We start from the raw sequence: 25,510 nt of genomic DNA on the forward strand, positions 1-25,510 counted from the left end.
CAGGGATTGTTTAGATTCAATATCTGCATTTCCTTACAGTCGACAAGCGTGCATTCTTCACAGGTAAGATTTACCTAATGGCTGAGACTAGACGGCAATTCCAGATGCCTGAAGTCCCCGGTGTAGCTAAAACAATACAGCTCCTTTGAGGACAACTGGCTGACTAAGCAATTATCTCAAAATCAAAGTATGTGTTATGATGTGATGTGACACTTCATGAAATTTAGTTTCCAGGAAAAGCAGCGAAAGAAGGAACAGGCGTGTGGGCAGCAGTTGATCAGAATAAATCTACAACAGCTGACCTTATGTATAGGTTTCTCATAATAGTAACCTAAAACAATATGGCAGCTTCATATGAGGTGTACTGAAACCTCCAAACGGGGCCCACAGGAAGCACAGCCCACCATTTAAGTACACCATTCGTATTTCATTAGCCAGGTGCTGCTGCATGTAGATGTAGACACAGCAGGGGGCATGGTGAAAGAAATGGTGGGTCAATAGCTATAAAAGCTAATGAGCTAAATATACTGGAGGACAAAGGCTATAAATAAATGACCAAATAATGAAGAAGTAATGAACAGATTGTGCCACAAATGGAGCAGCTGCCTTTTTTTCCTTCTTTTTTTAAGAAATTACTCAGAAAAACGGGGGGGGGGGGGGGGGGGGGGGGGGGGGGGGGTGCTAATACCTTTTGGAAGTTAGCAGAGCAGGACGTGGTAACTACCCTAACTGTGGGTAATTATGACACCTGTACAATTATAGTTGTACAGTGAGGGTGTGGGGGGCCTGTTGCTCAGTGATAACCAGAACGATGTCGAGCTGGGCTGCTGGCTCTCCTGCAGATGGAGGGATGCATATTTAGTATGGAAATCAGGCCTGGAAAATGCAATTATGCTATACTTGAGGCAGGGAGTGAAAGCAGAAGAAGAGGAGTAGAGGGACATTAGGAGGCATGGAGGGGGAGATTGAGATGCCTGCGTGGGTGAGCTTGATTTGTAGAGTCTGGAGGCAACCAATGGAAAGTGGAGGTGAGATGTCGCCTGTCTTATTCTGAATATCTTAATATTGTTGAATGAAGTGTGTTTATATGAAGAAGACAGGCAGAATAGAGATAGTCTAAGGGATGTAAATATAATTATATTTTCTTCCTCTGTTGGCTTTGTCCTCTAAATAAAGTGTCTGTTTCTGAGTATATTTCATCAGTGCTTGGCTCTGTGACAACAACTGCTGCCTCTCTCCACCTTGCACTGTATTCTCTCCCATTCATGCTGCCTCTGTGAAAATTTGTTCCCAGGAGACGCGACTAAGCATAGCTGTCACTCCGCTTCGCCTTCTGTGACGTGGAGGACTGCCGCCTCTAAAGTGAGCATTAGAAGCCTTTTGAAGTGACGACAGCAGAGAGATGGCGAACACACAAGAAGGCACACGCGAGCACCCAAAACCTGAGAGATAACGCACTGAGAGGAGCGGCGGAGCAAGGTGCACAGAAAATTACATGACATCACATAAAACGTCAAAGGGGGAAAACCATTGGCTTGTGCTTCGGCAACGGTGAAAGTTCCCTGACGAGGCAACGTCTGCCAGGGAATAATTGATGTTGAGGCTAAGAGCACAAAGATAAAGATAGTATTCCCCTTTGGGGACGGCTGAATGGGCCAAACTGACAGCAGTGTGTGTGTGTGTCAAACAGCAAGGGTCCATCCTCCTCTTGGTAGCTGCGTGTTGTCTACTGTACATGCTGCTCTCAGCTCTAGTCAATTGTCCTTGATGGATTAATTAGCCACACCACATGGTCAATACCTCACAGCTCAATACTAATTAGTAATAACAATTAAAAATGCCCATTCAGGCACTGCAGATACAAAAAAACCCCCATAAATCATTCTGATTTTGCTCAGGGTTTACGGTGGTGACCATCTTTCACTCACAATTGTTGACATACACACAAACAATAAATCTTTATCAGATAAATAATTTATCGTTACGAGAATGTTAGAAGGCGATGCCAATTACTGAGCGTGCTGATTCAACCCCACCAGACTTACAGTTTCAGTGTATCCATTTACCATCTGAACTATCCTTCAGAAGACCAAAATCCCCCTCTCCCTTGCTCTGGCACATACACTTGCGCAAACTCACAGCAGAATCTAAACCACTGCGGATCTTAGCCTTGCTGATTCTACCCTGACCCAGATACACAGTTTCTTTCTTGCCCAAATCCTTTTAAAATGAGTCCACCTTTTCTTCCCCTCAGCAGTTTGCGGCCACAGCCTTCCTTCATGCTTTAATCATTGCAGTGCTAAAACTCGGGTGGGGAAAAACAAACAAACCTTGACTCTAGGACACTTAAGCAAAGTGCATCACTTTTAGCCAGCAACTCATCAAAAACAGAAAGCCTGACTTGGAGTTTGTTGTAGGATGTCCCTGGAGACAGATGCACTATGGGCACATACTGTGACTTCAAATGACATGAAAACTTTAAAATATTGTGTCTCTTGACTGGGACTATAACTGAAGTTCATATCTGCTCTCTTGCATACAAAACTGCTTCAAATGTGACAAAAGACTCACCCAGTTTAAAGCAGAACATTTGAATATGTACTCCATAAGCGTTTCTCTAAATCTACCCCCCCCCCCCGAGGGAACAGAAAATCTAAGTGCAACATTTGGGCAGAAGGGTAAAAAAATGAGGCCCATAGCAGCAACAGTCCTAAAATCCTCCAACCTTAACAAAGACAATACCCTGCTATAATCTTTAAAATACACCCGCTACCCGTGTAATTAACCATACCAGCCATTTTGGATCTCCGTCGAACATTAGCCAAATTACCACCCGAAGGAAAACAATGACACACTTCTTCAATTACACAGCTGGTACGTGATAGCATCAGAGGACTCTCTTTACAGAAATCAATATGTGCAATTGCACACAGGAATATATCCGACTTCAGGCTGGCCTGGTTTTACCCTCAATTCATTACCAGATGCTCGTCTATCACAGAATCGTCCCCTCAAAGCCCTACAAAGTGTGAACATTGACACCTTGGGCGTCTCTCAGCCTCCTGCATCGACAAAAATGTCTGTGTGTAATTGTGCGTAAACGTGTCACCGCGTGTAAACTGTGTGCTTTTTGTCTTGCTGTGTGGGATTTTGTGGCTTGGTAGTTTTCTATGCACCTAAACTCTATGTGAGTGCATATTTTAGAGTGAGTGTGTGTGTGCGTGGATGTGTGTGTGTATGGTTTCCCAAGAGAGGTTTTAGCAGAGTGTTACTTATTCACCCCTCTGGCTGAACTGATGGAGTTTTCTGGCAAAAGATGCCCTGCATGAAAGATGGGTTGAACATGAACGATGTCTTGTATTTTCACACACATACACACACACACACACACAAATACACACCAGAGAAGCTGTTGCCCAATGGTGCGATTCAAACATTTACACCCACTGAGGTCGAGAGAAGCAGCAAGGATTCACGGCTGCACTGAGTGAATGTAGAACAAATCAGGAAAATGTTGAACACTCCCGTTAGAGACGCAACTGACAGAAATCGCAACAGCTTGTGGGCTGAAATCCTCAAAAAGACATGGACTGAGTGCACACACACACAAATTCTGCACGTTGCCATGTCCATTTTAATACGGTGCAGGGGAGTTCCATCTTCCATCGAGGCTGGACCACAAATCAATAGAGATACCAGACTTCAGGCACTGGCTATGATATAATGACAGCAATGAACTGTCCAAATCAAAACACGACTATCATCTGTCACACACTGTGGAGTGCTACTTATAAATCTGCCTCAGGTACAGAGACGTGAAAGGACAAAAAGCAGGGAACATGGCCTTGAGAGAGTGAAGACAGGAAATCAAGAAAAAGAGGAAACCAGAAAAGACTTAGGTGAAAACAATAAAGTCAGAGAGCAGCAGAGAGAAAGGAGAGGAGGAGAGAAAGAAGGCCGGAAGGTATTCGTTGATGACCTTGTTGAAAATGCCACGCTACATGCGGCACTCTCCGAGAGGCAAAATCAAAATTCAAATATCCTCTAAATTAGTCAGCAAATACTGTCAGCTCTCATGTGTATGAATGAGAGCCTGTCTGAGTTTGAGAGTGCGTGTATATCAGCGAGAGTGGAGTGGTGAGACAGACAGAGAGGAAGTGGGTGGCTGCATTAATTAATAATAAAATGTTTATGTATATACAAATTCTATGCATGCACAGAACGTAGTGGATATGGTCTGTGTGAGTGTTTGCGTGTGCGTATTAGACAAATCTTTAAAAATCAGACCTGCGGGTCGATATCTGTGTGGGGCTGGGCATTCTCAAATTACCTCAGATTACTGCCTGCTACTACCAATGCTGGGCTAATCGAAGGCAATTTGCATTTGGCTGATGGGCAATTTTAAAAGTGTCTCCCTGATGCCGTCGGAGGCGAGGCAGTTTTTTTTTCCCAACCTAACATATGCTCACAAGGAGTGTAGAATGAAAGCGAAGGAAATGAGATCTGAGGGTTCAAGGAGGCAGGTTACAAAATATTACATGGTTTGAGGAAGGGAGGGTTGAAGATGCACTGATCAAAAAAAATAACAACACTTCAAGAATGGCAGAGGAAGATAGATGTACACTTCCAAGAAAAAGGACTGATGTAAAGGAGAGGTTGCACTGTGGGAGCAGCACCTCTACACTGATTTCTCACAGACTCCAGAACTGGGACCTGCTCCAAATTGAGGGGATTTTTGTGGCCTTCATTACAAACCATGGGCAGCACAACACAAGTAAAATAAAAAAGACAGATAAATAGAGACAGAGAGAAAGAAAGTATGGGGGAGATGAGCTTAAGGAAGTGAAAATATGCCAGGAACAGTATTTGCACTGCCCTGAATTAATATCGGGTGCCTACACCTGTACGGTGCGAGGAGCCGAAGGCAGGTGCTCATCTACATGCTCAGAGAGAATCATCATCATGAATGTCTAATAAGAGCACAATGGTAAATACTGATAGGTGAAGAGGCACGGGATATAGAAAAAGAAAAGGCAGCGAATGAAGAGCCTTAGAAAATCTTAGAGGCTTCCACATATGTAGGAGTTAAGAGAGTATAATAGCACACAAACTGCTCACATATCAGCATATAAAGCATATTCTTGTATTCATCAGTCTTGCTGCTGTTACACTATTTAATAAACTAATTTCTTCAGGATATAACTGTGTTTGAGTGTATTAGTTGTAAAATGTGCTGCTTTAATACTGCGGCTGTGTAGGCTTGGTGTGGGTGTTTTCTAGTACTTTGCAGTGCGCTTGTGAGGTTAAGTGTCTGGATTTACCGACACATTAACTGGAAAGATTGATCCTCCTTTTGCAGGACAACGACCTGAATGGTCGAGTCAATTTTCGCCACGGCGGAGCTCGCTGGCTCTGTCTGAATCAATTCTGTAACCTTTCTGAAATCCAACAAAAGTGGGTGTATGTGTGGAAACGTTTGTGCTGCGGGACATGAAATGCCTCTTGCCACTCGCTCTGCATTACGATCTGTATCTGGGTGTGTGCATCTGGCTTCCACTCACCAGCTCGATGAGCTCCTGGTAGCACACCTGCCCCTCTTCATTGCTCTGGACCAGCGCTAACAGCATGTCCAGCTTGGACGGGTCCAGCTGCAGCTCATGGTGCTCCACCAAGCTGGTGAAGTTCTCCACTGCGATGAAACCGGTGTTTTCTGGGTCCAGCTGGAAAAACAACAGCCCATTCTCAGACGACTGGGATAAAAGTGGCATTGCTGAAAACAGTTGTATTGACAATGCTGTGTCTATTATGCATCCTGATTTCTTAATAATATGCAGCACTGCAGAAATCTGTCAGATTGCCCTGAGGGAGAATGCAACCGAGACATACACAGAGAGATTCAATAGATACTCAAAAAGACAAATGAGAGCCACTGGGCTCAGACAGTGACACCGGTATTAATTAAGCAGTGTTGCCTCTATGATGCCTGTGAAAGAATTAGACCCGCCTTAAGAAAAGGCCCCATTCAACCTCATTAAAGGAGTAGGTCTGTCAAAGCAAACAGCAGGATGGTTGTTGTTGTTGTGAGCAGCGAGAGAAGACAGGCGGGCATGTCATTCTAATAGGCAGTGACCTGCAGTTTCCCTGAAAAAAACCCAAAACAATTCCCTCAGCATAAAATTAATTTTCAGTCTTTGTTTCTGAGTGGATGCTTCATTTGACTGTGTGAGTCCGTTCTTGGTCACATTAGCAGCTTGTAGTCAGTGTGGTTTTTCTAATCGCCACTCACTCACTGAGACCCACAGCCCCATGGGTTATTACTGCTGATGTCTGTATGCCAGCGCTGCTCCTCGTAATTGATTTAAGCAAGAGAGCGTCATAAAAATGGCTGAGAGTGGTTGTCTAAAATAGCACCCGGTTAAAAATGGCTTGTAAAGTATAGGGTGTGTATCTATGCTTGGTTTAAGTAATGTGGGTTTTTTGGGGTAGCAGCTTCACTTATATATCACTTGATTTTCTTCCCTTACATTCTCTTTCTCTTAAATGCATTCAATTGCTCTGCAATGGAGCGTTGATTTCTCATGCCAGCTTTCCTTAGTACATCGGATTGTGTTCGTGAAAATGTGCCTGAGGACAAACTGGAGCAGTACAAAAAGACCACATGGGAAGAGCCCTTGCCGCTTTTCATTTTACTGTTTCCTGAATGCTAACACAGGCTCATTAGGTTTCAGATAGTAAACCAACAGCCTCTTGTTGCTCCAGGGAGGGAGTGAGCTTTCAGATGTTGCGTCAGTGTGGAGTCAGTCATGCTGCATCATTGTTGCCCATGTCACATCAAGTCCATGAGAAGGATCCCGTCTAGGCCGCCTTAGTCTGGACCTAGTCTGCTCTGACATGGTTAGACGAAGGCATTTTATCGGCTGCATGAGGGGAGCGGCATTATACTGCGCTACACTGTGTCAGTCTCTACTGCAGGAGGTTCAAAGCTTAAAGCTCTACTGCTCAACTAAGAAGCAAAGAAGATCAATCAGGGAATCCATTGGAGTGAGAGTTTGTGCGTCTCTCTCTGAACATGATTAGTTTATGTGCTTTGCTGCTCCCTACACTGTTTCCAGGGTGTTTTACAGCCATTTAGTTGAATTTAAGCAAACTTATGTATTTATTCACCTGGGAGAGCACAGTGGAGGCAGGAACTAATGGGTTAGTTTTGATGATGCTTGACTCAGAATGAGTGTTTTCCAACTGCTGGTTGATACAGTGAAGGGATTATGTTATGATACTTTTACAATACTCACATGCACACTAACATTACTCAACAGCAGGAAAAAGAACAGCTTTTAACCAATATTAACTAAGATTCTGCACTGGGACTGCACATTGTTTAAAATCCATACAGTACTTGACAATCCCCTCTTGGTCATTGTCCCACAAGCATCTCAGTTTAACCTCAAAACTCCTGAGCATGACAGCCAGCAGTGTCAAGGCAGTCTTGGACTCCCATAAAACTAAATTTGTGAGATAAACCAAGATGGGAAAGAAAACGAGGCCCAGGTCTATTTTTAGATAATCCCCTTAACTGTGTGTTGCATGGACGTTTGTTAAAACACGGCCCTGTTCCCCCTATGAGGCTTGCTGAGCAAAATGGTGCAGATATGGACAGCGATTGTGATGAGTAACGTACCAGGATGACATGTGGGGAATACAGGAGGGAGAGAAAGCACCAAAAAAAGACAGCAGAGAGGCAAGAGGTGGAAAATGGGTGGGGGGTCAGTCGTTTGATGAAATGAAAGAAATGAAAAATGATGAAGTTAAAGGAACAGCAGAGGGAGGAGAGAGGCGAGAACAACAGAGATGAGAGAGAAATGAAACTGAGACGCACAGAGAATAAAAATGCTTTGCCAGTCCCTGTTATTCTGTGCATCTGCCTAACCCAGCAGTCTGGCAGTGAGTCCTCTTCTTCTCTTTCCTATAAGAGGGCTGTGACACACTCCAGTGCTCTGCATTCGCTTGCCACAGACTGGAGATAGATCAGATTCTAATGTGCTCCTGGCTCAGCCCAGGCTGACAGGGGGAACAGAGAGCTACGCTGGGGACGTCTGATTACTGTCAGCCTCCATATGTCAGCACATCACTACACATACAGCGGCAGCACAGACAGAGGCACACTGTATATGGCTGCGCACATTTACGCAAACCAAGTGTTGACGCTGAGCTGTCATACTGCACAAATACTGTTCCCTTCGTAGTGTGACCTTATTCTGGAAGAATGTTACACAGGAGACGCTGTCTGCCGAGGATTCCAGGAGGCGGAGGATTGGTTCTTGTAGCCAATTAGGGTTATCAATTACTCTAAGGTACTCTGAGATGAATAAGTGTTGGCAAGGCTGGTGGCATGCACGAACAAGGGGCGTGAGACCGAGAGAGGAAAGGGTTGGAAGAAGGAGGGGAAAAAGCGCTGTGAATAAAGCAGTTATTGAAGCGATCCAACACTGGTGAGGGCGACACTTTGACAAGCTGCATGCGTTGCCATGGTTACCAGTCGCCTGTGTGTCATCCCTTTCTTGCACCCCCCCACCCGACATATTGGCGGTCGAGAGGCAAAGGAAAGACACACAAGGGGGGAGAGGAAGAGGAGATGAAAGGAGGGAAGGGTACAGAGTGGATGGAAGAAACAGAATACAGGAGGGAAAGAGACCAGCAAGGTAAAAATAAGGTGGTAATAAGACAAAGGCACAGTTTAGATGTGCAGGGAGGCGGGTCGGGTGATTATGGATGGAGGGTGGAGGTGTTAAGGTGGAGAGCAACTGAACCGAGCAAGTGGGAGGAGATGGACAAGACACGGGCCGAAAATGTATACACGAGCACGAGAAGGAGGGCAAAGAGGAATGGAATGCTGACTGCAAGGAACTTATCTCAGCGTTAACCCCCGGGACCTCTATTACCTTCAGCGCAGCGACTCCAACTGACCCCAGCCCACTACGACTTATCAGTCTGTTCCACAGGGGCTCACACCTCCGGCCTGAGTACAAACCTGAAAACCCAGCCATGATACAAGTACAACCAGTGGGCTGTGACACAGCCAGTCCTATCGTCCCACCTGAAGAAGACTGAGACACAGCCAATGACGAGGCTTCTCAAATGCAAAGATTTTTTGTTTTCTTTGTCTTCTGTAGTAAATGGAATTTCTTTGGGTTTTGGACTATTGATTTTTTTGATTTATTGAAATTTCTGTTGAAAAAACTGTGCTGTGCATTTTTCACAACTTTCTGACACAATATTGACTAATGATTAATCAAGTAGTCTTAAATCTTCAAATTAGGATTTACTTTGAATAGTGCTCACAAGGCTCCAGCTGACTTGAGGAACCCATTTTTGTACACAGCTCTGTATTAATTACCACCTTGTCAGATATGTTGAAATTAAAGTATTTTGGTCTATATAAACAATTAGACACACCAACTGAAAGACAACAAAAAGCATCGACTTAGTACACCTAGAAGTTGAAAGGCTGATTCTAGCTTCTGAATGAACAATAATGACTCTTTGGAAGATGGTGATTATAACTTCCATTAGGAGGGAAAACAGCACCAGCACTCACAATGCTGACCCAGTGGCGCAGAGCCAATAATACAGACTTCTCTGGTCTCTGTGAACCAGACTGTCAAGCTTCAACAGGGCTGTGTATCTGAAGAGGGAAGTGGCATTTACAGGGCACAGCATATTTGCATGGCATCAGATAAAACCCCTTTGAACTGTCTCTGCTGCCCTCAGGACTCACTGGTGTTCACCAACAACTGGGCCACTGACTCTGTAATTATCACAATGCACGCTCTGCCCTGCTTTTTGCACTCACACTACCACTGTGGCACTGTGATGTGATGGCTCTAAGATTCAAACCACTCTCTCCTCAAGTGGAAACCACTGAAGAGAGATATACAAAGAATTTTCCTTGACGCGATCTACATTTCCTGGCGTTTAAACACAGCACAAACAGCCAGAGGCATTTTCAAATACAGCTCAATGCAAATTAGCATCAGAGAATGATGAAAGGGGGGGACAGCATTTGAGAGCCTTATTCTCTCTACTTGACATAAATATGTCAGAATAGTATTCAGAACCCCAATCCCTTATGGGATGGATATAAATACGCCACATAACAACTGAATGACACATGGGGAGATATTCACCAACTAATCATAGCATGTTTTAGTGGCTGAGTGCTGCCGACCATCAAGTCGCCTTATCAGCGGTGCTGAAATAGAAAGACTATCAGAGAAACTTCGTGCATGCTCCCATCATGAGCATATGTGGGAGCCTGCATAGGCCAGAAATAGCCTGAGCTCAGCATTGCAACTGCAGACAAAGACTAATAAACTCTCTCATGTTGTCATTGTTGCTTTCTCTTTCTCTTCCCCTGCAGCATTTTCATGCGGTTCAGTGTGACAGAGCTATAAGGCAAAGTCCCCTCTCCTTTAGACATTCACTGCCCAAATAAACTAAGCATGTTCAGTTTGCTTTTGGGGTAAAACATCCCATACTGATTCAAGAATACTGCAGGAAAGCCCAAAAGCATTACACTTTCCTACCTTTAACATCTAATGTGTGTTTGACTGGAGGAAATGTTGGGATAGCGGTACCTTAAATCTAAATGTTAATAAAAAGGTGCAAGGTTTCAGGTTTAAAACCCTAAACTATGAAAAAGCAGTCACAGTGACTGAGTACAACTAAATCTAACATGCCCTTGAGCAAGGCACTTGACCTCCAGGTGCTCTTGTGGATTTGCTTAGAGGCAGACCTGCAAAAAAAAAAACATGAGGCATGCTCTGCAAAACATTCTCCTGGATAAGGATGAGAAAGAAAGTGCCCAATGTTTAGGCGGGCAGCAGGCTTTGTTAAAAACAAGCTTGCATGTTCGCAGTCCAAAAGCTGTTGGCAGATATCACTTTATTCTAGTTTAATTAAAGAGACCTTTTCCAAATCAAAGTCCGGTGCATGGAGTCCCAAAAGTGGAAAGAGCCTGTCGTCAGTCTATGTGAGTGATTTGGTCTAGACTTGAGCTTAATAGGACCGCAGCCTGCTCAACTGTGGCAGTGCAAACAGTCTATATGAACATACTGGCACATGCAGAGTAAACCCCACAATCAATAAAACAACCAGCTGTGTACAGTGAGAAAATACTGGCTCCATCTCCAGCCCAAGGACCTGCTAAATCCAGAATGGATATTGATACAGCAACTGAATCAGCCTCTTTGATAGCGCATTAAAATGTGTCTATGAAGAAGTGTGTGCTGTTGAGGTATCACTAAGTAGTTGTTATCACAGAAGGGCTTATACAGTAAATGACTCACCAGTGTGACCACAGAGCATCTTCTCAGTCAACCCACAAGGGCTTCCTCCACTTGTTATAAAAAAAAACCCACACACACACATTCATAAAAATGCAACACGTGCACGTGACCACGGACACACACAAACACACATTTCTCCCAAAGGCTCTTGAGTCTGTTGATCAATGTGTTGCTGATGGGCCGCTCGTGACCCCATAAACTCTGCAGCAGATAATCGATTTCTCCCTCTTGGACAGAATGATTGCCCAATCTATCTGTCAGTCAGCCCAAACCCCAATAGACCAGTTCATCATCAAAAAAACACGAGACACATTTAGAAAGGCTAGAGTTAAATACAAGACATGAAATAGAGCTGGAAGCACTTCAGGAAGCACTAGCCAAATATACATGTGCTTTAAATCCATTTTGACTTGTTACTTTTGGAGATGGTACAGCCAAAGCTTAACTCAAACATAGATCTGACTGGACAGAAAAGCAAATAGCAGTTTGGGCAGAGGAAACCAGATGTCATGAGAAACATTTTTCGCTTGCCTAAATATGGCCACTAACACTGTCTTTTCAACAGCAGGGCTGAAAAAGAAGGAAAAGATTTAAAGCCAAATAACAGCTTCTTCTTCTAAGATCTGGACTTTACAGGAACTGCGTCCTTGCTCAACCCTTGGGAATGAAAATCGTAATAAATCTTGCAATCTTTGGTTCTTGGGACCCTGAGATGATAAGACTGGGCATGTGGTTAACACAGAAGAAACGAGGAAAATCACACATCCATGCACAGACACCGTGATTGCTGCAAACACTAATACAGCAGCTATAACACACTATCTTGGGATCTTTGCTTCATTTTTCAAATGTAAAATGCACCAATCAATCCATCTATACATCCATTCATACAGAAACCCATCCATCTATTTGCACACTCCCCCCCCTCCTTCCTCCCTTCCCATAAACCATGACATGATGCCCCCCCCCATTCCCGCTGTGGCTCATGATCTGACCTCACATTCTCGAGGCCCACATGGCTCCATGATGCTTGCATCCGTCGTGTTGTCTCACGCTCTCATGTTTGCCCGTGCAAAAAAACAGCCCCTGCTATCAATCCTCACATCAGCTCTCACCCCCAGCCTCCACGTCTCAATCCCTGGGTAGACGGCGAGGTGGCCAGGAGCCTGTAACCATAGAAACCTCTGCCGCTGCTTGCTTCGCTCGCTTACCTGCTCTTGTATGAGCTGAAACAGGGAGCTTCTATCCATATACTGGCCAGGGAGGTGAGAGGAGCCGCCGAGGACAAGGGCATAGGGAGGAGCAAGAGAGGAGTGGCGGGGGTGTTGGTAAGGATGGGATAAGGTGGAGGGGGATTTGGATGAGGTAGCAGCTGGTTCCTAAATTGTAGCGTCAGGCCCCTTTGTAGCTGCAGAGTGCCCCCTTTGATGATGGTGAAAGCCTGGTGAGCTCTGTCCTTGGTTTGCCTTGCTGGTGGTGTCGCTGGAGTTAACAACCGGTGCTGTGTTGGTGCTGAGAGGGAGGACGGTGGTGCAAATGGGCCGTGACTCTGCTCTGTGCCAGCGCAGCGTGGCAGCAAACCCCAGCTTCAGCAGACGACAGGCAGGCACGCAGGCACAGCAGATCCAACAGCTCTCATTCACTCTCCTCCTACTCCTCGCTCTCCTCTATCCCATTGCACTGACTGCTACCTCTCTCTCTCTCTCTCTTCCCTCTCCTCATACACACACTGCGCCTCCTGCATACCAATGAGGCAGGGGAAGGAGGTGGCCTCTCTCTTCCAATTGGAGAAGCGGAAGGAGTGGCCATGGGCTGCGGCTCCTCTCCTCACTACAAGTAAAAGGCGTCTCAGGGAGGGAGTAGGGGATGGGCTCTACTGCGGCTTTGCGCTTACTACTGGCACAGAACACCCCCCCCCCTTTTCCACACACATGTCTGGTATGTTACACACACACACACACACAAACCCACACACTGTAAACAAGACAAAAGCGACTAATACACAAGCATATGGTGAAATCCTAACCATGTGATGATTGTGTTAATTTCAGTGTTACAGAAGACAAAGGAGATGAATGACATGAAAGATCATATAAAACTACTGATGATATCTACAGCACTGTTGGCCCCCAAAGAAAACTATAGGCTACTTTACCCCCCTTTATATATCTGTGCTAATTGTAAGCACATTGTATGCACTGCTGCACAATCAACGCACACTCCCACCGCCAACACACATGCACATATAACATAAAAACTGAATTAAACTGAAGACCAGAGTCCTCAATAAGTCCTCAATAGAATAGTTCATTATAAGTACTACCAGAACAATGGCTCTTTTTAGAGACTGGCATGCAGGTAGCAGAGCGAGAGGGTCAGAACATACACTGAACAAAATTAGTCCAGCCCAGGGCACACCTTTGCAATACCCATATTGATATGCCACACCTGTGAGGTGGATGGATTATCTCAGCAAAGGAGAAGTGCTCACTAACACAGATTTTGCCAGATTTAGTGAAAAATATTTGAGAGAAATAGGCCTTTTGTGTACATAGAGAAAGTCTTAGATCTCGGAGTTCAGCTTATGATGAATGTGGGCAAAAACAAAAGTGTTACGTTTATAATTTTGTTCAGTATACAAATTATGAAAAGGAACTTGTTACTGCTGGTGTGGGCGGCCGGCAGTGGCTTGTGCTTTTTGTGTGATTTTAGTGAAATTGCCTTTAAAAAGGGGTTTTCTTCCTGCAAAAATCCGCAGTGACTCCTCCTCCTCCTCAAGACAATTGCGAGGATGGGGAGGAAGCAGCGAGGGGACGTAAAATCTTAACTCATAAAAAAACAGAAAGAAAGTGAAACAGTCTTAAACGCCCCTGAGCAGAACTGTGGCTGGAGAGGTCGTCAGGGTTGCGACCTGGTGACGACTTGTGGCTGAAGCAGGGGTGTTTCTTGTCCTCCACACTGTTTCCTGTGAGATTCACCACCAGCAGTGTAACTCACCGTCTGGCTTGGTGACAAACAGTGCCTCTGCCTGTTTAAGTGTCATTATTGCACCCGATGTTCGGTTTCATTTTCTTACAGGTGCGAAGGCTTATAAATTCTACTCAATGTGAGAAAGATTTTAAAAATATCTGGACCTACTCATCACAGCAATATGTCCTGTGGGGGCTCAGATTAAGGCTGCCCACTATATGAAGCCACCTGTAACTGCTGCATTAGTCCTAATGGACTGGGCCCTAGGCCACCTTGAGCATGGCAGAGCTCCCATACTTTCCCTTTTTCACCTTCTATTATGCCCACCTGACACACTCTTGTTTAAACTGAACCTTTATAATGAACCAGGGCTATAGCAACCAGGATTTCCCTTCTCTGTGAGGAAGGACTGAAGTCACTCCATGGGATTCTTTGTTCAGCTACTAATCAATGTTCAGAATTAATTTGTCTCTGCAGTTGGGAGCAAGAATAAGACAAATCTAATTAAAGATCACCGCTGGATGATTTGCAAACTGCAATAAGTGAAACAGACTGAAAGAACAGCCAAAATGAAACTGGATTCAGCTGTTTCCTTGGTAACCTCAAATGATTCCCATCAAACAAAGATAGACAAGTACCGTGAACTAATAGAATAAGTACAGTAAGAAAATAAAGCAGAAAAACCCTCTTTAAAAAAGTGCTGTTTGAATAACGTCAGCACAACACAGTCTTGGCACTGTTTTTAAGAAAGTCAACATGAATATAACACTATTCAATCACACACTATCAAATGAAAATGCACAAATGGCCTCAGTGGAGCACAAATAGCACTAGAAGCAGGTAAATAGCATTCACGAATATGAATAAGATGCCAACTGGGCTCACAGCCCCACCGGGGGTCATGCCAGTATCATTGTTTCCATTACACCGCCACCAAGTGACATTACCCAGATGACTGACAGAGCAAGATAAGCCTCCAGTGAAATACGGTCTCTGCTAGCCTGAAGCGTCCCCAACGGGATGGTCTCTCTTGAGCCTGACTAAACCCTTCATGTTCTATTCAGCACTGTTGGATGGATACAGACGGCAGGGCTAACCCAGGCAGCATGCTCCTCTTTTAACAAGGCCTGAGAGCAGCAGACAAAACACTGGTCCAGCCTGTGTGTGAGAGCGGGGGGAGAATAACAAGGTCTTTCAGGGAGACAGAAAGGCACATTAATTAGACCGCCAGTCTGCCCTCTTTCCCCACCAGCTTAATGACCTCGAGGTCCATAAGGCAGGTGTTTATTTATCGGCGTCTGCATGTGGATAGTTGTGTTTCTGTCTGTGAAACGGATGGTAAGAGGAAGCTATTAATGCATGCAGGTCTGAATTTAGTGTCTTAATTATACACTATGCCAGAGTTTTAGCATGAGTGGTGCATGTATGCAGATTTATAAAGCAGTCGCCTAATGTACACCACATACTGTATGTGTATGCAAACTGTAGGGATGTCTTAGGACGGGTTGCACCAACCAGAATTAAATCACTGTTTATCATACATTTCTGTTGCACCAAAGCTTTCTTTAATTCAGCCTTGTTTCTCTGTCTAGACTTCGATGTTCACAAAATAAGGCTCTGTGGTGTATTCAATTTGGATAGTTATTTCAATGTCAATTTCAGCACTGACAAAAGAGCGCACAGGGCTGCAATGTCAACATCTGGGAGTTATAAATGTGGTAGCTGTCACATATCTGTCTTTGCAGAAAATTCTTCAAAAATACAATCTGGCAACCTCTCAGTACTTGATCAAAGTTAAAATCTAGATGGTCTAAATCTAAAATTAACTAGATAGTTGGTACCTTACCCCTGAGAAATTAGGAAGAGAGACATAAAGGCATTCCTGAAGAGCAGAGTTTAGTTTTTTTTTGTAATCTTGGTGTTGCTGAAGATGAATTTCCTTGTGTGTTTCATTGCCTCAAGCGCAACTACTTGAGGAGTCTGCCAGAAAAGATTCAGTTAAAGAATCCAGGTTGTTTTGGTCGTCTAAAGCTGATATGTTGACATCTCTTGTTAATGAGATTTTTGTTTTGCAAAGGTTTATAGAACAAGACAGACTAGATTCATCATTTGAAATGCCATCTCTTTGAATGTGTGGAACTGTATGGTACGATCTGTCATGTGATCATCTTGGTTGTTTTGTAAGCCCATTTGAGCTGGAAACCATTTGGTGCATTTGGTGCTTAAATAAACCAACCAGTCTTTTTTTATATAAATTAAGGAGACAACTTATTTTGAAGGATTTCTGGGACCAGTTTGCCTCAACTAATAAGGTGAATTAAAATAGATGGCGGTTCATACTCGAGCCGTAGAATGTTAAGCAGTAGTGATTGTGCAAAAGAGGGAATCACCCACATGAAAACCGGCAGAAAAATGAATCAGGTCGCTGAATGACACAGATTTAGTCCAAACTGCTCCACATAGAAGATCTCTTGGGGATGGAAATGAGGATGAAACGGGGATAGAATTAAAAAGATCAAGGAAAAGCAACGGGGAAATTGAAAAGAATGACAGGTGTATTAGAATTTCTGTAAAACTGCTGATTTGAATTCACAGGGGAACCACACTTTCAGTCCCGTCTCCGGCAGTATTCACATCTCATCCCAAACATCAACAGCTATATTTGACATTATTGTGTCACAGCGCCACTTCTAGTTCTGAGCAGCTCCCTGAGATTGGGAGTCAGAGCAGCAATATAAAAGTATGGAGAGACCTCTGGTGTCTAAACATGCAGTTGCAGCCTAAACCAAAGGAAGCCCTGTAGGCCGACAGCCACATAAACAAACCACAGAGTATCCAAGGGGTGCTCACCAACCAGTCCCACCTAACTTAACCTGAACTAATCAGAGCTCACCACTACTGCACTATATTTAGACCATGTTTAGTATATAACACAACTTGGTGTCTTTAGTAACTACATTTACTGTTCTGTTTCCACTTTTATTCTTTCCATTATCTAATATATAATAATATACACAGTTTGACACAAATATATAACCTCAGTTTGTGTAGCAGCACTAATAACATTTAAGCCATGTCTAAGATCAAATGGACAGCAAAGAACACAATGAATTACTTGTATCTAAGCTGCTACTGTCTGATAGAAGTCACTACTATACAGTATGAATGGATTCTGATCAAAATACATCTGCTTGCTTTTATAAATTTGTCAATTGCTGTGCATAAAAATATACTGAGAGCACGGGAAGCATAAAAACTATTTCTATCATTGTTGGTTTGTTTGACATTATAACAGAACACAAAGTAATATAAAGAAATTGCCTCTTTATGAAATGTGAAATTTCTCTGTGTTCAAAAGACAAAAGTTTTATAGTTTCTAACTCATTTTTGTAAAGAAAAATCACAATTATACACACACCTCACATAATAGACGGCTTCGGTTAAGTGGTAGCCTGTTGCAGCAGCTTGTGTTACTCATGTACACTGAATAAGTCTCCAAGTATTAAAGGGGCAAGGGTTAAAGTCAGGATTAGGGCTAAATGTGGCATCCTTGAACAGCAGTGTGTCAGAGTCAAATCAGATGCTAGCTTGTGGTCAGTATGTCACATGTGTAAATATAGTTGTACAAACTTCGTTTTTAGCATTAATACAAATGTAATAACTGACTATCTTTTAATTGAGCACCTGTTTAAAAACTCCCCTTTTAACTGTTTGATTAAAATGCTGTGTCATGTTGTAGCATGACAGGCAACAGCTTACAACAGCTTCTGTTAGACTCATCTCCGCTGGTTTGACTGACAGCTCACAGGTGCTCCGACAGACGTCCAATGAGAAGCCCGATCATGTGAGAGGTGGTTTGACAGCTGACATTGTGGAAGTAGTCACCTGCTGTACATGGTGGGATGAGGGAGGGCCTTTTGGGGCGGGGCATTGCAAGACATTCACAAAGAGTGCCTTGGTGTGGGCCAAACTGACGGGCCTCTGTTGGCTCGGACGGTGCAGCAGTCAGCACAGCACTTGGCCACCGACACCTGCTCCCACGTCCAAGTGTTGTCACAACTGTCACAACCCGAACACACACAAACACTAACTCCACTGAGCACACTCACACCCCAGCTGGCCCGAGGACAAGCATATTAAAACCGCGAGTGTGTCAGTGGCTTGTTCTCACTTTCTGTTGTCTCAACATGGCCCGTTAGTTCAGTGCAGGTCTAATCACCAAGACATAGACAGTTTTTTATCTGTGGCAGCTGAACTAAACGATGTTTAGCTCAAGGGCACAACTGGCCTGTTGAGATGGGACGCACGGATGTACTGATTATATATGCAAGTATGGAAAATGCAACTGTTGAAATATCTAAAAACAAACTCTTGTTCCTAAATTTGTGCAAATTTTCCTGTGTTGCTAAAGTCTAATAAACCAAACCTGTGTACATTTTTTTCAATTGTTTTTGCTGGAGTGGAACCAATACACCCTGTCACATGCGAGGTCATGGTAAAACCCAGTATATGCTGATGAAAACACATTTAGTGTATAGCACGGAGAAGTTGCTCAAACTGAAACCAATCAAAACAGGGGAAAAAAAACAACCAAACATCTAGTTTTGAGACTGTAACTGCGATTAAAAGCTACACAACCAAAAAGAACTGGCAGAAATTCCACATCTTCCTTATTTACAAGTTGACATCATCAAATTTTCTTTACTATTTGACTATTTGATTGAAATCTGTGGGATTTTCCCTCCACACATTTTCACATGTAGGCCTACAGTTGGAGTGACTCACATTTCTAGTTAAAAATTAAGAAAACATCGCTCCTATGGGGAGGGGAGATTTGCTTTGCTTCTTTTTTAAATTCTTAATGTCATCTATTAGTAACTGTGTTTTAAATGGTACAGTAGCTGGCAAAGTCTACAGCACTCAACAATACCACAGAGCAATAGGCCAAATGGGTCTGACAAATCCACGTCCTTTAAACAATTGCCTACTGCTCACAATCCCAAACGCAAGCCTAAAATGAAATGAAATTTGTATGTAATTGTAGCAAAACGCATACAACATATCTGATGAGTAAACACATTTGAGGATTGGTGCATAGTGTATTTATTCTGCATGTTACTAACTCATACTAGTGTTGAAAGATAGTCACTAGTTTGTTTACAAAGTGCTCTTGCTGTAACCTTTTGGGATTTTTGGGTGCAGGATGGTCTCTATCTTCGCTCATAAAATGTTTATGATGTTATAGTAGAACATATACTGTACACACACATACATACACAGATATATATGATGAGATGTAATTATAAAAGTGTAAAGAAACCCTGAGGATTCATAGTAAAAAAAGGAATGATCTAATCCAAACCCTGTCTCCAGAACTTATTTTCTTACCACCAGAGTAAATAAAAAGTATCTGATTTAATTTAACCTTATCTGACTTTTAAAACTAGAGTAAAGAAGATAGTCTTCAAATCAAAGCAACTCAGAAAGAATGCTTTTAACGGAGCACAATGTGATCATGTGCTGGATCGTTTTTGGACCTTTTGACAACTGATCCACAGCCCTGATATGGAGCACACTGAGGCCTTCAGTGGGTAAATGGTGGGTGATGTTACCCATAATGCTTTGGGCCAGAGGCAGGACAAGACTTGAGAGGGTTTTAGGCAGCTAAAATTACAAACTGCCATCTGATAAATTTAGAGGTGCAGCGTTAAAACACACCTGACACGATAGTATAGCTGTCTTCTGTAAATTCATGTGTAATAAAAACCTCCCACTTGACTCTCTCCAACATGTGACAAATAAACCAGCACTGGGTTTAGCATTATGTAAGCTGAATAGATTTGCACCTCAGACACTGGGATGACTAAAGATAAAACTGGGAAGCTAGATTTCAGTGTTGGCAGCAGAAGTGAATGACTATATATAGGCCTAAACCACAAATGGCAGAAGAATATCACACTTGTACACTACTCCATTAAGACATGTTTGTACTCTTGAATAAATAGAATAATTTTATTGATTTATTTTCATTATGGCTGATTATTTTCATGTAATTTCTTGTAATTTCCCAGGTGACATTGTCAAATTTTGCTCGAGCAACATTGAAAACCCCAAAGATATTAAAATCACTACAGCATAAGACAAGGAGAGGCAGAAAATCCTCACTTTTGAGTAACTGAAATCAGATGTTTGCCAGTTGTGCTTGAAACATGACTTAAATTACTAATAAATTATAAAAATAGTTACTGATTAATTTTCTGCCAACTCACTAATTGATCAATTATTCTTCTGGGCTCTGCCCACCCCACAAAGACCAATCCCTGAGAAAAACAAAACAAAACACACACAGTAGGGTATAATTCTGGCAGGGACAATTCTAGACCAATCACTGGAAATCTAAATTATGATAAATATCAGTTATCTATGAAATAGAAACGCACTGCAAGCTCTTAATAAAATGTCCTGGCCATTTAGTTGTCATTATACTGATAATTACTTTGAAATTGTGCGTTGAGAAGGTTGAGGTCCAGTTAATGTGGAGGACGTCCCTCTGTCGGCGAACGAAGGGAGTGGTCTAACCGGGGGTGAAGTCTGCGTTTGGCTTCCAAAACGGGCCACAAGCGGCCAAAGACAATAACACATCACTCCGGACAATCGGTGATAAAAACAACGGACTGATATCCTATACCCCGCCAAAAGCCTACCAAATCAAGCCGAGAGGCATTCCTGCCACACATGGCCCGACACATGGTGCCAATAGGAGTCGCACACAATAGGTTATTTATTATGGACTACTGTGTAGGCTATTTATACAGTAAACATATAAGCAGCGCTCTGCACAGCCTATTACCCCCCTTCTTCACTTAGCCTACATATTCAATTGCGCCATGCAAATATTTTTATTTACACTCCTTACCCGCTTTACTCACTCATTCACTCCTTCATCCTGTCATTTATTTACTCCTGCTCCCTCTTTTATGCACTTGTGCATGTAGTGTAACTCACCCTTTCATCTACTCCCTCCCTCCGCCACATGAAAATACAGTCACTCACTTCACTCTATCCCCTCCCTCCCTACTCGTTTTCAGTCATTCACTCCCACCTTGTTCACCAGCCCACCCTCCTGTAAAAACACACGCGCACCAAAAAACAAAACACTCATCAACTCATTATAAAAGACACAGGTGGAGACAGAGGGGCTGATATTTTCCTCACTACATTTAGGCTAACTTAAATTTAATTATTTAAATTATTTATTGGCTACAAGATATGAAATACTCAGGCAAGATATAAAGGTAATTGGTCATAATGTTATTTTGAACAACAGTGGACTATCCATTGCCTCAAAATGGGCAGGATCCCACTGTAGTGAGGACCACCTCTCTGACAGTCCGGTTGTCCGGTGTTATTTTGCACCACTGAGTGTGATGTGGATGAGGACAGAAATTTGGTGAATATCCAAAAATAATGTCCAATAACTCAGATATCCATGCAACAAAAGTCGGGGGGGGAAAAGCACTACTCCATGGCTGTGACTTTCATATAGGAATCAAAATGGCGTTGCAGGGAGGGACATCAGACCTGATATTAAAATAACAAATACAGGAGAATTGTTAGTTAAGTTTGATATTTGTGATGTTTTTGTATCTTAGGACCGGCACTGCAGACCCTCAAAAAGATGAGGAAAGCCAAATGTCAAACCTGTTATTGACTGTGGTCTGGTGCGCCAGTTTCTGAACAAAAGAAAGCCATCACTGCGCACTATATTGAAGGACTTTGGTTTCGACTGCAGTCCCCCTTTGCAGCTGGACTCACACCTGGTCACACAGCAGCCACTCACACCCCTATCCGACACATAGAGATCAATTCTATGATCCCGTATCAGAATCCCTGATCTTTGGATGTGTTGGCAACTTTCCTGACAATGGAGCTCGAGTGGCGACTGCCATAGTGACAGTTATAACCAATTCTGTCCAAAAAACAACAAATACAGCAAAGCCACCCGCCGTATTCCCACCAAAATAAACCCATATCATCGTCCCGAGTGTCACCTGTACCTTAGATACTGTGACATTTAATTTATAGCAGGTTTAACACTAAATAATCTCGACCACGTCACTCAAAGTCAATGGCCGGACTGTGTTAGTTGGGAAAATGTATCGATGTATTAAAAACAAAAACGGAATCCGACACCGGCCGAACCGCGTGCATCCGTTCAAGCATAGATTCAATTTCAATATGCATTGGATGGTTTCGCCCCAGGTTCCGTCTGTTTGGGTCAATTTAACGCGAATTGTGCAAAATTGTTCACAGCGCGCGTTACTTCCAGCGGGTTTTCCTGGAATAAAAGTTGTTCGCCGGAGCAGATGAAGGGAAAAAAGTGTGTCCTCGTGAAGCCCAATGTCTCTGCTATCTGCCCATATTGTTTTGTGGATCAGTACTCCGCCGTAGCTTTTTTATTTGACAGGAGTTGGAGGATGAAGAAACACAAACGGGACGGCGCCAGTTCCATGGAGTCCGCTAGATCAGCTGCTGGCAGTTGCTGTTCTCAATCACGTCCGCAGATAGGCTTCATAGGCTCACTGAGGCGCCTGTGGAATAAGACACTTAAGTGATCCGGCGTAGTGGCGCATCAGTTTGTGTGGACTGTTTTAATAACATTTTTACTACAAAAGCAGTACATCTGCCAGCTCGGACTTTCTGGGGAAAAGCTTTTATTTCTGGCTGTGAATATATTTCGCTGTTTCTGAGGCTCCGGTGTGCCAGCTGAGGCGGGTGAAATTACACCTCCAGGACTTTTTTTGCTAAACTAACTCAAAAAAGTCACCATGGCAGAGACGTCGGCGGCTCCAGCCAAAGCCAAAAAGGCAGCCAAGCCCAAGAAGCCCGCTTCTCATCCCAAGTACTCGGAGATGATCAAAGCGGCCATCGTTCACGACGACAGCCGGAGTGGAGCGTCCCGTCAGTCCATCCAGAAGTACGTGAGGAAGAACTATAAGGTGGGCGAGAACGCCGATGTGCAGATTAAAATGGCCCTGAAGAGGCTGGTCGCGTCCGGGATGCTGCGGCACACCAAAGGCATCGGTGCGTCCGGATCCTTCAGGCTGACCAAACCAGAGGATTCCAAAAAGTCAACCAAGGTAGCGGCGTCTGTCAAACCAAAGAAGGCAGCGAAGCCCTCCAAACCCAAGAAGGCGGTCAAGCCCAAGAAGGTGGCCAAGACGCCAGAAAAACCCAAGAAGGCAGCGGCAAAGAAAGTGAAAAAGGTCGTGAAAAAGGCAACACCAACGAAAGCCAAAAAGGCACCAGCGAAGAAACCCAAGCCAGCCAAGCCCAAGGCAAAACCAGCAAAGAAGGCAGCAAAGCCCAAGGCAAAGACGCCCAGAAAGGCAGCTAAAGCAGGAAAAAAGAAGTAGAAGGACTATATCAGAGACACAAAGTCACTGTAAATACTTAAGGAAATGTTTTCGTATATGTATTATTTTTGTAAGGTCTCATGCAAACCTGTGCTGTTTTTACCAGTAGTTTTCTCTCCATTGCACTATAGCCAATATATGCTGTAGAAATAATTGTGAGCATTTTATTTGGCGTTAATAATACAGTTAATTTCTGTCTGATATTTGGATGCATACAGTCTAATCTAGGGTTTTGCTGAAAAGAAAAAAAAAATTATATACGGTTGAACGTATGAATAGATATTGTTAGTGCACGGGGACATACTGAATATACTAACGTGTCAATGGTGGACATTGTTGAGCCTTTACAATGTACAGACCACAGGCAGTGGACGTCAGCAAGATTTTCCTAAAGGCTCTCTAGTTGTCATTCAAGCTTCATTCTGTATATTTTCTCATGTTCAGACGGCTCATAATATACAGACATCCCACTGTGTTCAGTCACTTTTAAAGACTGTTTATACTGCAATTCAATAAACCTTTTGTCATCTTCTACTAAACGTGTTGGTCAACTTACTGCGCGCATTTTACGCGTGCGTAATGTACTTGGCAAAGTATTCTGTGGAATTTCTGTGCATATCAAAGATGAATAGGCCTAATATAATCTTCAAAACATGCCAATAACTCTACAGTGACACTTGGGAAGACTGCAAGTTCTACGAAATGGGAACTACAGAAGTCACATGAAAAGGTTACAGGTTATCAACTGCAATCATGCAGTCTGAATTTAACTAAATTATAACTGCTGTAGCAGCCAGTCATGGCGGCAGACGATTGCTTTGTGATATTATGAAGTAAAACCCTACCACAGATTCTACTGTGAAACCTATTCAAAGAAATAAATTAATGAAGGGAGTAAGGTAGTGATAAACAAGTCCCAAGACATTAATTCACTGTAAAATGGTCTAACATCTCAGTGTGCAATTACACAGTCTGACATGACTTTTAGGTTATTACAGCACTTACTCACTGGCACATGAAACTGCACTCATACTCCCAACATCCACTTTCCTCTGAGTGGCTGCAGATCATTGAGGATGTGGCTTTTGCAGACACACCCAGTGCGTACTGTCCCGCCTCTCACCTGACATGCAACGCTGCCATCTTGTGGTATCTTGCAGGAAGAGAAGGCTCATCTTCAATGCAGTTGAAGAGAGACTCAAGCAGCAGACCGGCTGGTCAAACTGATAAAAGTCGAGATTACGCACAAATTACCCTCTTCATACTGTCATTCATTATTATCTTTAAAGGCAGGTGTGAGATTATGAAACTAACCTTGTTTAAGGGCTCAAGGCTGAATGATTAAAGCATCCAGACTCGCCTAGGCACGCTGTTACTGCATTATGAGATGCTACATGTAAAAGGATAGTAACTGGTGTTGCTCCAAACATTTGACTTTTGACAGCATAGCAGAATACTACAATTGAATCCCATTACTTTTAGCAGCAAACAGTTTCTGATTAAGATGATGTGGTATTTGGAACATAAATATACTCCAATAAAGAACAAAATGGACCAGTGAGCAACACTTGTAATGCCTTAATTGAGCCATAAACATTCAAGTACCACATAGAGTAAAACTAAATAAAAAATGTGTTGTCAGATACTGATAAGTGTTTAAATGCTTAAAAACAAAACAAAATTCAGTCAGAATTAGTCCGCCATAAAAAAATTGATACATGTCAATAAGGCAGGGATGGAAAAAAGTACCAACTGTCAGCCATATTAAGATTAACTACA

The 25,510-nt window shown here is 43.2% G+C and overlaps 2 protein-coding genes and 1 long non-coding RNA gene across 6 annotated transcripts in view; 2 read left to right on the forward strand and 1 right to left on the reverse strand.

Annotated features, from left to right (window-relative positions):
• Positions 1-25,423, reverse strand: part of rhbdl1 (rhomboid, veinlet-like 1 (Drosophila)) — a 66,521-nt gene extending 41,098 nt beyond the window's left edge. Inside the window, exons 1-3 of one of the 4 annotated variants that reach the window (XM_046068502.1) lie at positions 25,046-25,423; positions 24,855-24,954; positions 5,562-5,720 (exon numbers count right to left, since the gene is read on the reverse strand). In XM_046068502.1, the coding sequence (XP_045924458.1) occupies positions 5,562-5,627 (66 nt within the window). In that variant the 5' untranslated portion in view covers positions 5,628-5,720; positions 24,855-24,954; positions 25,046-25,423. Of the gene's footprint in view, positions 1-5,561; positions 5,721-12,340; positions 13,093-24,854; positions 24,955-25,045 lie in introns of those variants that run through there. The other 3 variants (XM_046068501.1, XM_046068500.1, XM_046068504.1) reach the window with 3 other exon arrangements.
• LOC123982728 lies at positions 12,575-13,598 on the forward strand. Its single transcript, XR_006828046.1, has 3 exons — positions 12,575-12,673; positions 13,103-13,283; positions 13,397-13,598. It is a non-coding gene; the product is annotated as an uncharacterized LOC123982728 (long non-coding RNA).
• LOC123982725 (histone H1.0-B) lies at positions 22,920-24,265 on the forward strand. The gene has a single exon (XM_046068505.1). The coding sequence runs from the start codon at positions 23,144-23,146 to the stop codon at positions 23,729-23,731; it is 588 nt and encodes a 195-aa protein (XP_045924461.1). The 5' UTR covers positions 22,920-23,143; the 3' UTR covers positions 23,732-24,265.
• Positions 25,424-25,510: the final 87 nt, after the last annotated feature.

Source organism: Micropterus dolomieu, linkage group LG14, assembly GCF_021292245.1.
Source record: "Micropterus dolomieu isolate WLL.071019.BEF.003 ecotype Adirondacks linkage group LG14, ASM2129224v1, whole genome shotgun sequence".
In the NCBI taxonomy this organism is placed as follows: Eukaryota; Metazoa; Chordata; class Actinopteri; order Centrarchiformes; family Centrarchidae; genus Micropterus; species Micropterus dolomieu.